The 16,154-nt window shown below is 45.7% G+C and overlaps 1 protein-coding gene across 2 annotated transcripts in view; it reads right to left on the reverse strand.

Moving 5' to 3' along the window:
* Positions 1-14,391, reverse strand: part of Rnf150 (ring finger protein 150) — a 276,700-nt gene extending 262,309 nt beyond the window's left edge. For both annotated transcript variants that reach the window (XM_004655834.2, XM_045130660.1), the window contains exon 1: positions 13,891-14,391. In XM_004655834.2, coding sequence (XP_004655891.2) covers positions 13,891-14,377 — 487 coding nt within the window. In that variant the 5' untranslated portion in view covers positions 14,378-14,391. The remainder of the gene's footprint in view (positions 1-13,890) is intronic.
* Between the last annotated feature and the right edge of the window lie 1,763 nt (positions 14,392-16,154).

A 16,154-nucleotide genomic window follows, 5' to 3' on the forward strand; every position in this document is an offset into this window, starting at 1 on the left:
AGGGCTTCCTGCCACTGCAGATGAACTCCACATGCCTGTACCGCCTTGTGTGTGTGGTTTAATGTGGGTACTGGGGAAGCGAAAACTGTCTGCCAAGCTCTGCATGCAAGTGCCTTTAACTGCTGAGCCATCTCCCCAGCCCCAGACTGTGTTTTTTTTTATAATTTTTAAAAAATTATTTATTTATTTATTTGAAAGCAACAGACACAGAGAGAAAGACAGATAGAGAGAGAGAGGGAGAGAATAGGCGCGCCAGGGCTTCCAGCCTCTGCAAACGAACTCCAGACACGTGCGCCCCCTTGTGCATCTGGCTAACGTGGGACCTGGGGAACCGAGCCTCGAACCAGGGTCCTTAGGCTTCACAGGCAAGCGCTTAACTGTTAAGCCATCTCTCCAGCCAAGACTGTGTGTTTTTTTGACAACAATTATGCTTCACATTTATTTGATGCTCCAAGTAGCCACCTTCCTTGCTGCACTGTATGATATAAGAGCTGGCCACAGCTTTGATGGATTATACACAAGGCTCATTTATGGGCAAGGACTAAAAAGCCTGGGTTAAACACTGGCCTCCTCAGGCCCCAGGTCCTCTGTGCCCTGCAAGACTTGTAGTTCTTGGTGGTTCTCTTGTCACTGCCCTTCACCTTTCTCAATCATGAAACATCACCCTCACTAGCCAAATGACTAGAGACTTCTATCTGCAGCCCTCCTTGACTTTTTCACAGGACCAGGTCAAAGGCACAAAGTCAGGCGTGCTGAACACCAGAGAAATGTTCTTCATCCAAAACCGGATACTGACAACTGTAATGAGTGAAATGGAGTCCTTCCTACTGGCCAAAACCAAGATGGCATCTTGGCCTCTTTAAGACTGAAAGACGTCAAGGAAAATAATGAGTATTTAGCACAAATGAAATTTCACTTGATTTAAATAAAATGTCATTTCCCCATATCATTTTGTCCCAATCATTTAGGACTCATTATTGTACCTTTCTGAGTGTTTAACAGAAATATCTCTGCTTTCCTGTACTTGCTGTGTTCACCATCTGTCTTCTTGCTGGTTGCCAAAATCTAGTTTGTTAGTAGTGAGGCACTAATTCATGATTCAAGTAATATTTATGGTACAGTCAACCTCATAGTTTTTAATCATTGTTATCCTTGAGAAATTTCTTTTTAAACTACTTTTTTTTCATATAGGACTTTGATACCTTCAAAGGAAAAAAATGCTATTTCTTTTAAAAAATATTTTATTTATTTCTTTATTTGCAAGCAGAGAGCTGTGTATGGGCACATCAGGGCTTCCTGCCACCGCAAACGAACTGCAGATACCTGTGCCACTTTGTGCATCTGGCTTTACGTGAGTCCTGGGGAATAGATCCAAGACCTTTTGGCTTGGCAAATAGGTGTCTTTAACTGCCTAGCCATCTCTCAAACAGAAGAAGATGATCTATAGAAGAGGAAGGTGACTAACAAAGGGTACAGCCAAGATGACGTGGAACCACAAGCCAGACCACAGTCCGTTTTCCTTTCACATGGCTGAGACACAGACGTGTGTAGCCTAGCACTGATTCCCTCACTCCACCGCTCCTGCTTCTCCACCTTCTGGGTCTGGTATCAGCTGCCAATCTAGTCCGGCTTGCAGAACGTGGTGGAACAAAGCTGCGACAGGACCCCACACAGCAGCAGCACCAATAACTGACAGGTGACTGGTCCTTCCCTCCCCAGGAGTACCACAGCACTGAGTGAACCCGCATCCAAAGACGTCACACACACAGGCTGTACAAACAAAACAAACCCCAAAAGTCTTGCTCTATCGCTGAATTAGAAGAATAAGGCTTTGACTAATCCCATGTTCTGGATTTTTTTAATATTTCTTTTCTTTTTTTTTTTTTAATTATTTGAGAGTGAGGCAGATAGAGAGAGAGAGAATGGACACACAAGGGCCTCCAGCGGCTGCAAACAAACTCCAGAGGCATGAGCCGCCTTGTGCATCTGGCTTATGTGGCTCTTGGGGAATCAAACGTGGGTCCTTTGGCTTTGCAGACAAGCGTCGTAACTTCTAAGCCATCTCTCCAACCCCTATATTCTGGAATTTGACCTAAGAAGATGATCGGGGCTATGCACTCAAGCTTAGCTACATAAAGATGTTTGCTTCAGCACCATTTATGCCAAAAAAAAGTGAACATATCACAGAGAAATCATAAAAGCATCACAGAAATTTCAAAATTTACCATTAAATCTTTAAAAGCTATGGTGAAAAACAGATGCAGTATATTTCTAGTGTGGTAAAAAGAAAACATAGTAATGTAAGCACATAGAGGATGTGAATAGTTGGGTCACACATGGTTTTTATTATAGTTCTGTCTTTTAAAATGTTCTGTATTTTCAAATTTGTCTATCTTGTGTATTGTTTCATTTAAATTTAGCAAAAATTTTAAAGTTATTAATGTGTGTATATATATGTTTATGTAATGCTCCAAGACAATCACATATACATGACCATACTTAATTATGAATATTTTCAATTTTTTTAGTTTTTATTCACATGTGTGTGTGCATGTATGTGTGCATATATATAGTATATATGTATATACTATATACATACACACACACACACACACACACACACACACACATATATATATATATATATATATAATATATATATATACAGTCACTGCAAATGAACACCAGACATTTGTGCCAATTTTGCATCCAATTTACGTGGGTGGCTTTGGAATTGGACCCAGACTAGCAGGCTTTGCAAACAAGCAGCTTTAACTGCTGAGCCATCTTCCCAGCCCCATTATTTTTTTTTGAAACCCTGAGTCCACCAATTTGCAACCACTATGTCTTCTTCCTCTGAGACCAAATATGTGACCGAGGCACACACTTAATTTCAAATTATGCAACATAATTACACTTTAAAAATATATATATATATATATATTATTTATTTGTTTGAGGGGTGGGGAAGGGAGAACCAGACAATAAGCATGGGGCGCACCAAGGGCCTCATCCTGCAGAGCTACCCCAAATGCTTGTGCCATATTGTGAATATGCCTTTATGTGGGTCCTGGGGAACTAAACCCAGACCCTCAGGATTTTAAGCAAGTGTTTCAACTGCTATCTCCCCAGCCCCACCAAATTCACATTCTTTTTTTGTTGTTTTTGTTTATTCTTGTTTATTTTAGTGTAACAGAGAGAGAAAGAGGCAGAGAGATAGAGAGGAGAGAGAGAATGGACGCGCCAGGGCCTCCAGCCACTGCAAATGAACTCCAGATGCGTGCGACCCCTTGTGTTAACGTGGGTCCTGGGGAATTGAGCCTGGAACTGGGGTCCTTAGGCTTCATAGGCAAGCATTTAACCGCTAAGCCATCTCTCCAGCCCACATTCACATTCACTCTTAATGGAAGAGTCAAATTAGAACCCACCTGATTCCATTTTATGAGCTAAAGTAAGAAAAACTTTTCCTGACAGAGAATTGTACTTCCCCAGTGAATTAAAGTTTCCCATATCTACATAATCTGTCTGGGTTCTTTAGCAATATTTACTCCACACCAACCAGGTGCCAAGGACTGGCGTCTTGGAGAGTGACCCTGACAAAGGGTAGGTTAGTGGCCGCACAGTGGGGCAGAGTGAGGGGAAGGAGGCTGTTCTCCACAGAGTGGCTAAGGAACAAATGCCTTTATGGTGAGCTCATCCAGGGAAGAGAGCTGAAGCGGCAGGCAGCCCTGTTGGTTGGCAACTGGGGAAACATTCCAGGCACCCTCTTGATAAGTGAAGGGGAGAATATCCTTTTCTTCTCCCTTGTAGAGCGGGTCACTTAGAATTAAATTTCTGATGTAGGTTTAATATAATGGCCAGAGGAGTAGTTTCTATACAAAGAACCAGAACAAAGAAAAGTGGAGTGTGTGTGTGTGTGTGTGTGTGTTGTATGTTGAACACCTGAAAACCATTAGCCTTACAGTACATAAATGTGCAAACAGAAAATTGTGATTGGGTGATACCAGGCTGAAATGGTTAAGAAACAGAGGCTTTTCTAGGCACTTTCTTCCTTAATAATGTATTTAATACATATCCCTTCTAGAAATAGCATGAAGAAGCTATTATTTAGTTACTTCTAAAATTTTTAATCTGCATTATTATGAAATAAATGTTCACTCACTATGTACGAAAATGTCCGACAACCCAATAGGTAAGTTTTCTTTTCTATATTTTTAATTTTTGTTTTATTACAGAGGGAGAGAATGGGCACGCCAGGGCCTCTAGCCGCTGCAAACAAACTCCAAACACAGCGCCACCTTGTGTATTTGGCTTTCTTTGGGTCCTGGGGAATCAAACCTGTGTCCTTTGGCTTTTCAGACAAGCACCTTAACCACTAAGTCATCTCTCCAGCCCCACAATAGGTAAGTTTTAATTCTGTGGCCAATGACCCTTGCTTCTAGTGAAGCCATTGTTTAAATAGCGCCTGTGTATTATGGACTAGGCCAGGACAAACATCAAAGGTTGCATATAGAAATAAAGTTATGATGACAAATTTGAAATGACAGAAAACAATAATTTCTTTTTATTATGAAATATGTAAGAGTTAGATCTAACCATCACCACTAATATTCTGACTTCTCTACATGAAGCACGCTGATCCTACCATAAATTAAACTGCCAGGCAGTTAATCCATCCAAGTTTGAAATGAGTAAAGGTTACCTTATACCTATTAACAAGACTTCCATTTCATAAAACACCCATCACTGGGACTCAGTAGGACAATCCCACAGCACAGGCTGCCTTGTTTCTCTGTCTCATATTACAAGAAAACCCTCAAGAGCTCAGATAATCTGAATGGGATTTGCATTTCATTTGAATTCAATTTGCCTCTCTCAATTTACATGAGGAAATACACTGAGAGCCAGCATCTTTAGAATGCTCACGAAGTGAAGCGTCTCTTGTACAGAGAAGCTGAAGACTTGAAGGAGCCGTCAAAATACTCGGTTCTTTACATGCCAATGTCAAGTCTAGAAATGTATAAATAACTTCCGTTTCTTGTTTTCAAAGGTGGAGACTGGTTTCCACACCAAAGCACTTTGCACTGGAGGCACCATCACCCAGGTCAGCAGGAGCTACACACACAAAAAAAAACATGCCAGGTTCTTGCTGGACCTTCCCAGATTTCATGGCCAATAAAATTACTTCCTTTCTTTTGAGCATCTGTGGGATTTTTCAGAAGACACTAAGAGTAATGAAATCAATGCCTTACTCAAGATTACAAAGAAGGGAGAATTCCTTCCAAATCCCCCCTTCTATGACCAAAAATGTGTAAACAAGTCGTTTGATTTCTGAAAATGCCCAAGTCATATTAAGTTACACTGCCAAGAATGAATTATGGCTTTTAATAACAGAGGCTGGAATTCCTGGCTGGGTGACAGCTGTCTGCCTGCGGAAAGACAGAGGAGAGTTATGCGTTGGGCAAAATCAACAAGTGCACACATAAGCACACGCTGGTCGGGAGGATGACTCGGTGGGGGAGGCTACGGTTAGTCCAGGCATAAATGTCTGCGTATAAAGGTGAAGAGAAAAGTGAAGAGAGGGGTCAGAGAGACGGCTCGCTGCATAAAGTGATGGCTTTGCAAGCCCAAGGACCAGAGCTAAGCACCCCAGCATGCAAACAAATGTGGGGGGGGGGTGGCAGCCTGCTTGTTATTCTGAAGGAGGAGACTGGAGGTCCTGAATACAAGTTGACTATCAGAATTGGCGAGCTCTGGATTCAAGTGGGCGACCCTGTCTCAAAAAATAAAGTGAGGGGCCGGAGAGATGGCTTAGCGGTTATGTGCTTGCCTATGAAGCCTAAGGACCCTGGTTCGAGGCCCAATTCCCCAGGACCCATGTTAGCCAGATGCATAAGGGGGCTCACGTATCTGGAGTTCATTTGCAGTGGCTGGAGGCCCTCGTGCACCCATTCTCTCTCTCTCTTTCTGCTACTCTCAAATAAATAAACAAAAATAATTTAAAAAAATAAAATAAAGTGAGCTGGGCATAGTGGTGCATGCCTTTAATCCCAGCACTTGGGAGGCAGAGGTAGGAGGATCGCTGTGAGTTCAAGGCCACTCTGAGATGACACAGTGAATTCCAGGTTGACCCTACCTCAAAAAAAAAAGAAAAGTGAAAAAACACTCAAGGAAGACACCCGTTATCACCCTCTGGCCTCCACGCATGCACATTCACAGACACCCAGCTCTTAAGACATCACCTACTGGAACCTGGGACATGAGTTCACAGACCGGTGGTTTCTACAATGTTTCCATGATGCTCCTGGTCAGGTCCAATCCAATACCAGTAAAAGCTTCAAAATGAAATATTTTTCATGTCTAAATAAATGCTTTTGCCCATCTAAGTAAGCACTGTGTCTTCACTGAACCAAGTCTGCTTTCGGCAACTCGCCCTCCCCAGCCCTATGGGGACTCCATAAAGCTGGGGTCACAAACATACTGCGCTAGTGTGGGTGAGAGGAGAAAAAGTGAATGAAGCAGGCCACAAACCCTACGGCGTGCTGGAAACTCGGGCCAACGACAGGGCACACTGCTCGTGCATTCAGATAGCCACCTTCTGCCAGGCATGAATATTGGCCTGTATGGCAGAATTTTATAATCAATAAATAAGAATAAACAAGAAACTTGGATTTTACTAGATATGTCATGCCTTTTAAAATGTACCAGGAACATGTGTATGTATATGTATATAAACATATATATAAATGAATATATATATATGCATATATATATATATATATATATGGTTTTTTTTCAAGGTAGAGTACCACCCTATCTCCAACTGACCTGGAACTCACTCTGTACTACCAGACTGTCCTTAAACTCACAGCAATCCACCTACCTCTGCCTCCCCAGTGCTGGGACCACGCCCAGCAGGAATTTTTTTTTTAAACAATACTTGGAGATTACTCCAAAGTGCACTATTTATTAGAGCTGAACCACCCTGTCTCACACTACAAACAGAAACGGGCATGCCTGCTGGGGTCTCTGAAGCATGGAAAAGTAAAGGAAGAGCTCTTTTCCAAGGCTGTTAAAGTCTTGGTGAGACAGGGAGCTAATGGGCCAGTGTGACTGCAGATTGTTGCTGGGAGTCACTGAGGCACGCCAAGCGCCAGCTACTGTTTCAGGCAGCACTGCATATGAACTCACTGGTGTCACCCACACAGCAAGCAACTGAGGTACGTAGTGTTATCCTTCCTGTCCCCAGTGAGTAAACTCAGGCCCCTGAGAGGAGGACTACTCTGTCCGAAGACACGCAGTGAGCAGGCAGTAGGAAAGGACACAAGCTGGCTTCAGAGGCTGTACCCCCAGTTCATCGCTCCCCTGAGCTGTCCGCAGGAAGTTCTGACGTGCTTGCCTCGGGGGATACTGAAGAAAGGTTAGCTCAGACAGGCACCGGGCCGGTTTAAAGGACACACTGAGGGTTTCATTGTTTTTACGTGTATCCGCAGGTTCACTTTAGAGGCTTTCAAGGGAAGGGGGATGCCATCCTGGACAGGTATTCGCTCTAGTTCACTGGACACTCTTACACTAAAGATGCTGCGCTTCTCATCTATTTATTGGGGGCAGCTAAATTCTGGTCCACTCTCCCACCGAGGAATATTCTTTTTTGTTGTTGTTGTTATTTTTGTTTATTTATTTGAGAGAGACAGAGAGGGACAGAAAGAGGCAGATAGAGAGAGGGAGAGAGAATGGGCGCGCCAGGGCCTCCAGCAACTGCAAACGAACTCCAGACGCATGCGCCCCCTTGTGCATCTGGCTAACGTGGGTCCTGGGGAGTCGAGCCTCGAACCGGGGTCCTTAGGCTTCACAAGCAAGCGCTTAACCGCTAAGCCATCTCTCCAGCCCCCACCAAGGAATATTCTTATTCCCATTCTGTCTCTCTCCCTCCCTCCATCCTTCCTTCTCTTTCTCTTCTTTCTGGAAAAAAAAAAAAGCAACACCTGAGTTCAAAGTCTAGGAAGGACAAGTGGTAGTGCTTGCAAAGCTGGATGGCCTAGATTCAATTCCCCAGTACCCACGTAAAGCCAGATGCACAAATTGGCACATGAATCTGAGGCTGATTTGCAGAGGAAAGAGGCCTTGGTTCTCTCTCTCCCTCCCCCCACCCTGCTTGCAAATAAATAAATAAATAAATAAATAAATATTTCTTTCTTAAAAAGGCAAGAGAGAAGGAATTAAGTGTATGTTAACAAATAACTACAACTATCAAGTTAACAGTGGTGGTACATGCTTTTAATCACAACACTCTGTAGACTGATGCTGTAGGTTCATGAGCTTGTGAGGGCTGCCTGGGCTACACAGTGAGACCATATCTCAAAAACAATAACAGCTAAAGATAAGTATTATTGCACTGGTGAGGTTGCTCAGTGGTTAAAGCTGCTTGCTTGCAAAGCCTGACAACCTGGGTCCAAGTCCCTAGTACCCAGATAAAGCCAGATGAGCAAAGCGGCGCATGCATCTGGAGTTCATTTGCAGTGGCAAGAGGTCCTGCTGGTCCCATTCTCTTCCCCCCAACAATTAAATATTTTTTTTAAAAAAAGATAACTCTCAGCTACCATAAAAATGTGAATTAAAACCACAATGAAGATAGTATGGGAGGCTGGGGAGATTGCTCAGTGGAGAAAGTGCTTACTACACAAGCATGAGGAGCGGAAGTAGAATCTTCACTAGCATGTGAAAATGCTGGGCGTGGTAGGCCACACCTACAAGGCCACTGTTGAGGACGACGACGCGGCAGAAGGATTCCTGCAGCTTGCTGGCTAGCCAGATGTAGCAGACAGCTTCAGGTTCACTGAGATGAACGTTCAGACCAGACACAGTTATGGAGGAAGGGATATTTATTGAAGCTCACAGACCCAGGGGAAGTTCCATAATGGCAGAAGAAACTGGCCTGCCTTCACAGGCCCAAGCAGAGAGAGAGAGAGAAGCACAAGCCAAAAGACAAAAAGCCACACTTCAGGAACTCCAGCTAGGCACACTTTGCATATCTGCAGATTGAAACCTGAAACCCACCACCACACCTTAAGATCCACCCAGTGACACTGCCTCCAGCCAGGTGGCTGCAGATGCAAACTACACAGAATATATTCCCATCTATCCAAACCACCACACCAGAATACATGATTCGGTGAGCTTCAAGTTCATTGTGAAACTGTGTCTCAGAAAATAAAGTGGAGAGCAAATGAGGAAGACAGGCTGGGGTTCACTTCCACATACTTGCACAGACATTCACGGATGTATGTGCACCCACACATATATGAACACTCATGTATACATAAGTGCACCATACACACACACACACACACACACACACACACACTCATGCGCGTGCACACACACACACACACACACACACACACACACACACATATATACACCCCCAAAATGACATTATTTCATACCCACCTTGATGGGCAAAGTGAAAAGGGTGGCTAATGGTGAGTGTTGATAATTTGGAGAAATTCTGCTGACAGCTGGTTAGAATGAGAAATGGGGTCAATCACTTTGGGAAGTAATATGGTGCTTTCTCAAAAGGTTCAATAGTGAATAAGTAAATAAAGATACTTTTTTTTAAATTGGGGCTGAAAAGATGGCTTAGCTGTTAAGGTGCTTGCCTGCAAAGCCTAACAACCTGGGTTTGATTCCCCATTACCCACATAAAGCCAGGTGCACCAAGTGGTACATACATCTGGAGTTCATTTGCAGTAGCTAGAAGCCCTGGTGTGCCTACTCTCTCTGTCTGTCTCTCTTCTCTCTCTCTCTCTGCATGCAAATAAATATTTTTTTAAAAAAGGTTAAATCATGGAGTTGACATTTGGCCAGAAATTCTCTTCCTTGGGATATGCCCAGGAGAAATGTCCATACACAAAAAAAAATTGTACTAATTTTCTGAGTGCCCATTACAGCATTATTCACTGAATTCCCACAGTGGAAACACCATAAATGCCCATCAGTTAATGAACAGGTAAACCGTGGTAATCCACACAATGGAATATTTGCTGGGAGTAAAAAGGAATGAAGTAAAGGCCAGAACATACTACAACTGTGATGAATCCTGGAGACAACATGTTAAGTGACTGTAGTCAGTCTCCAAAGTCTACATAGTGTATGATTCCATTCATACAAAATAAAAAAAAAAAAAAGTAAGCCAGGCATGGTAGTGCACACCTTTAATCCCAGCACTAGAGAGGTAGAGGTAGAAGGATTGCTGTGAGTTCAAGGCCACCTGAGACTACATAGTGAATTCCAGGTCAGCCTGGGCTAGAGTGAAACCCTAGATTGAAAAGCCAAAAAAAAAAAAAAAAAAAGAAAACACAACTAAAATTAAAATTTAAAAAAGAAGAGAGAGAAATACAGGGAGACAATGAGAAGTAGGAAAATGGAGTCACATTGGCCGAGGGCTGGAGGTGGTTAATATAATGATGGATAATTATTAACAGGTGCAAGTGGTTGTTTTTTAATTAACATGGTGGTTGACTAACTCAATATGTGAAAAACCAGTGAGTTGTACACTTCAAATAATGAATTGCATGGCTTGTAAATCATGTGTCAATAAAGCTGTTATACAAGAAGCAAACTCATAATGAAGTAAAGCTTCCTTTCTAATCTAAGAGAATGTGAGTCTTTTTGAATGAGAAGTCATAGTTGCAGAAGGAGAGAGACTCCAAACCATTGACTAGGAAAAGAGGGGTGGGGAAAGGTCCAGAAGAAAGTGCATATACAAAAGAGAACAAGGGGCTGGAGACATGGCTCAGGGCTTAAGGTGCTTGTGCTTGTCTGCATAGCCTAAGGAAACCGGATTCAATTACCCAGTACTTACATAAAGCCATATGCACAAGATGGTGCATACATTTAGAGTTCACTTGTAGTGGCTAGAGACCTTGGCATGCCAATCCATATTCTCTCTCCCCCCCCCCTCTCTTTCACATACACACACACACACATAAATAAATAAATAAAAAAGAGAACAAAATAGTTGCTACTTAGTTACATGTTTATATATTGGTTATGTTAGGTTTCTAGCACATTAAATTCACAGATATTGTATTAGAGATTGGATAGCTCCCAATTCACACCTACTCCTCCGAAAGCCATCAGTTCCAAAGCTAGAAGATCTCAGTAAGAGATGATACCATAGCAGCTTTTTTATTTTTATTATTGTTTTCTAAATGTCTTCAGGACTGAGTTAATAAAAGGTCAGAAATATAAGTGTTCCCTGGTAGGCAGCATTCCAAATTTACGCAATAAGAATCCTTGTATAGCAGCTAAACTGTGCATAGCTTCCTAGGTGAAATTATAAGTGGGCCTTACATTTGATGAGGAGAAGGAATGTTTCATGTTCTTGAAGCAAGTATAAGTCACCGGAAGACTGATGTCCAGTTTGCTGTGCTCCCACATCACATCTCACCTTATGACAAGACCACCAGAAATTAAGGCATTCTGGAACAGGGCAAAATGTCAAAACAGTAATATGCAACTTTGCGCCCATGAGCCAACGCAGTATGGCCACGGTTTTGGAGCCTGACAAGTAAAGTAGGCGATTTCCTTTGCATGCGTACGGCCTGTATTTTTTAAACCCTCACTTAAACCTTTCATGCTCACAATGTCTTAAGCCACCGTGCATGGAAAATCAGCTTCCTGCTTTCTTTAAGAACACGGGAGCCATCAACGGATCCAATGTGTTGGCAGTTCTGACAACCCTTCTTAGACAGGGACAAATGACACCTATTATTTTGTGCTCAAAGGAGCCGAGTTTAAGATTTCATGCTCATGCCCAGAGGACATTTAAAGGAGCCTGCGAACTCAGCTACCAATCTTCAAGTTTAAAGAACCAAAAAAAAAAAAAAAAAAAAAGCCGGGCATGGTAGCACACATCTTTAATCCCAGCACTCAGGAGGCAGAGATAGAAGGATCACCATGAGTTCGAGGCCACCCTGAGACTACTTAGTGAATTCCAGGTCAGCCTGAGCTAGAGTGAGACCCTACCTCAAAAAACAAAAATAAAATGAAATAAAAATCTCCATCATGCCTCCTTTCTCATTCCCTGAACCTATATTTTCCATGTTAGATGTTAAAGATACTTTACAAGACTTAAAGAACTCTTCCATAGTGTAAACATCTTGGGTGATCAAGTATAATTTTTAAGTACTTTTATTTATCTGCAAGCAGGAAGAGAGAGAGGAGACAGAATGGGTGTGCCAGGGCCTCCATCTGTTGGAAAGGGTCTCCAGATGCATGCACCACTTTGTGCATCTGGCTTTACATGGGTAAATCGAAGTCAGACCGTTAGGCTTTGCAGACAAGTGCCTTAGCTGCTGAGCCACCTCTCCGGCCCCTGGATGATCAAGTTTAAGTAAGCGCTCCTATGACTCAAGGTCAGAACAATTTTCAACCCTAGACAACTGGTGAGTTCAAGGAGACACAGCTGCATACTAACGTGCTGTAGCGGGACCTTTTCTGAGAAGGTAACCGCATCTCTTCAGTAATTAACCCGGTGCATTTTTCAGATCTATGACGTGTGCTTCGTGTCTCTGACATTCCCCCTCCCCACTGTTGGTGTGACTAATAAAGCTGGTGTTGAAGACTAGTGGAGACTCGACTGTATAGTTCACTAGCCGTCATATGAGCTCTTGGAATAGAAACTTGTCCCCACATAAAACGCTTCTGCAGACGAAGCTATGCCAGGCACTCCATTTCAGAAGCCTGTTTATTAAAAAAGCTGGCTTGCATGACTGCTCAGAAAATGCATCCGTCATTTCCATCGCCTCCTGCCTCCCACTTCATGTCCAGCTCCAACCCAAGAACCCCTCAGAGAGAGAGAGAGAGAGAGAGAGAGAGAGAGAGAGAAAGCTCTACATGTGTAGCACCAAACAAAACCAGTAACCCCGGCATCCAAGAGGGTAGTTCACTGATGGTAAGAGGTGCCGTGCTCACAAAAGTGAGTGGCATAGCCTCCGTGCTTCCGTCGTTCTCCTCCCACAGAAACATGAAGCACGAGTGTTATAAACTTGAGCTGTTAAAAAGTTGAATATATTTCCAGCCCTGGCCCTTGCAATCATTAAGAAACGCTCCTTTCTGCAGTGACCATGGTCTTATTGCCTCCAGGAAGAAAAAAAAAAAAAAAAAAACTTGTGAATACTTCTACTCCTAGCCGGGCAAAGGACAAGCCTGCATTGGAGAAAAGTAATTCTAACTTTGTGACGGCCACGCTCTCCTGGCGTGGGGAGTGGTGATATCATTTGCCATTGCGCCCGCCCATCAGCTCCTCCGCGAGATGACGGCCTCCCAGGACCCTGCCTTTGGAATAGTACTAATGACACGCGTCAACTCAGCAGGGGTCAACTTTTAATCCCCATAGAAAGAGCTTAAACTTGACCGGGCAGGAGCAAATTCTTGGTGGCCAAACTCCACATACAGGACGTATAACAGATGCACACCCCCCCCCCACCGGGGTGCAAAGCTGAGTTATGCGATCTTTTGATTCCAAACAGGTGAGGGACAGTCACAAATAAAGTGCATCATCACACACGGGAGACCTGCCCTCCAAACCTAACCTTCTAAAGGCTCCGGGGAGAAGTCAGCCCACCCCAGTGCAGGCATCATGATCTAAGGGGCCCGTGCCAAGCTCTCGGATGCGTTCACGACCCATCTCCTGTCCGTAATCCCTTCCCCTGTCCCCAAGTGACTCGGAGCAAAACTTAATGGGTCCAGAGGACCCAGACACTATTGCAAGCAGCGGAGCATTGCTGGACTTCTCCATCGTCTCTGGCTTCCCTCCCCCCACCCCGCACGCGCGCCCACCGGACACCCCGGGGATGGGGAGGTGGGGGGGGGGATGTCACTCACCCGCGTGGGGCATGGTGATGGTCTCGTTGGTGTTGGAGCCCACGTTGAAGATGACCACGGCCGAGGCGTTCTGCAGGAAGGCGTTCCGGATCTTATCCCGGTACGTGCAGTTGCCCTTGGGGATGAGGGCTATCCAGTTCTTGCCGTGCGTGGGCGCGGCGAACTTGGTGTTGGGGTCGCAGGCGAGGCGGTCGTGGGCCGAGTTGGCCATGACCACCTCCCCGCGCGCGTCCTGCTTGGGCGAGTGCTCCCCGTAGCGTCCGCACTCGCTCTTCTCCGTGTGCAGCTCCGAGCCGCCGCCGGGCGCCGCGGCCCCGGGCTCCGAACCCGCCCCGGGCTCGGCGTAGGTGATGTTCACGAAGGCGGTGTACCATTCCTCCTTCTCGGCCACGGTGAAGTCCAGGCAGAGCAGATGCACGAAACAAAAGGAGAGCAGCCATGTTGAGAGAGCCAGACTGCGGCACGCTCGGATGAGAGACATTGCCATCTTTATCCTCCGGGGTCCCCTCCCCGCCCCCCGCGCCCTCCTTCCAGCGCCGTCCCTCCTTCTCCACCAGCCCGGGCCAAACCCCGGGCCCCGACCGGCTGCTGTCCTCCCCCGCTGCCGCTCACTGCCGGGCCCGACGCGCAGCCGCCGCCGGCCGCCGGATTCCGGGGCAGCGGGTGGCGCCGGTCCCGGGTCTGCTCAGCCGACGCGCGCCCGCTGCATTGGACTTCTGGGGTGAACCCGGAGGCGACCCGGACCGGTCGATCAGGACTGGCCGGGGACTTCGGCTGCCCAGCGTCCTCTGGCTCCTTCTCCCGGCTTCTCCTTCTTTCATAAGGGGTGGCCGGGGACCGAGGGGCGCGCGGGGTGGTGGCTGTGCGCCCTCGGGCTCCGGCGGAGGCGGGCGCGGGTGGCTCTGGGTCCCGCCGGTGGGGCCGAGCGCGGGTCCCGGCGGCTGCTGCGCGCGGCTTCCCCGGGCTGGAGCGGCGCTGCGCTCCGGGCCAAGGCCGGGTGGCTGCGCCGGGACAGTCACTTGTCGCGGGAAGGGGCCGGATCCGGGAGGATGGGATCGAGCGCGCACAGAGGTGTACGCGGGGTGTGCGTGCGTGTGTGTGTGTATGTGTGTGTGAGTGTGTGTGTGTTGTGTGCGTGCAAGGAGGAGCTTAGTATGATGTCAAAGCTCCTGGGCTTCGTTTGCCACGCTCTCTCGGTCGCTCTTCCTGGGCGGCAGCGACCTCTGCCGGCTCTCCAATGCAACCTCAACTGGGCCACTTGGTCCACTTGGGGGGCAAAAGGGGAAGCGAGCCTTTGACCTCAGAGAACAGCAACAACTTCCTGCGCCTTAAAAACAGCGACACGTGGGCTGGCAAAAAGCTCCAGCCCTTAAAGGGGCTCGTTTACTAAAAAACCTGGCAGCCCAGGTTCGATTTCCCAGTTCCCACTTAAAGCTAGATGCACAAAGTGGCGCTTGGGTGGGCCTGGAGTTTGTTTACAATTGTTTCCAAGTGGCAGGAGGCCCTGGATGGCCCATACTAGCTCTCCTTGTTGCTTCCGTTTCTCTTTCTCAAATAAATGCAAAACAACAACAAACAACCCAACAGCAACAAAAAACAAGCCGGAGTGGTGGCACATGACTTTAATCGCAGCACTCAGGAGACAAATATAGCAGAATCACCAAGAGTCTGAGGGCGCCCTGATACTACATAGGGAATTCCAGATCAGCCTGGGCAAGAGCAAGACCCTACCTTGAAAAACAAAGCAACAACATCAAAAACTAACTAACTAACCAAACAAACAAACAAACAAACAACGACAACAAAAAAAAAGAGACATGGATAAGTCTTTCCTGAACCACTGTCCCATTTGCTGAAAAATGTACAGCCGATTCCTACTTACTCATCCCAGAGCCCAAGTGCAAGGCTGGCTTTTGAAGTCTTTCCAGCATCTTTTCTCTAGGACAGTGGGTAAAAGTATATACTTTTTTTTTTTTTTTTTGAGATAAGCCCAACAGACTGCCTTATTTTTATTTATTTTTTTTTTAATGTGACAGTGAAAGACAAAGAGGGAATTGGCATACCAGGGCCTCTAGCCACTACAATTAAACTCCTGATGTGGGTAACCCTTGTATGCATGTGCCCCCTCGGAGAGCTTGCTTAGGTGGGACAAGCAGAGTGGAACTTGAGTCCTTAGGCATCATAGGCAAGCCCCCTAACAGCTAAGCCATCTTTTCAGCCCTAGAAGCATATGCTTTCCAGTTTGGAGTGGGGAGATGCTCAAC

Source organism: Jaculus jaculus, chromosome 12, assembly GCF_020740685.1.
Source record: "Jaculus jaculus isolate mJacJac1 chromosome 12, mJacJac1.mat.Y.cur, whole genome shotgun sequence".
Taxonomy (NCBI): domain Eukaryota; kingdom Metazoa; phylum Chordata; class Mammalia; order Rodentia; family Dipodidae; genus Jaculus; species Jaculus jaculus.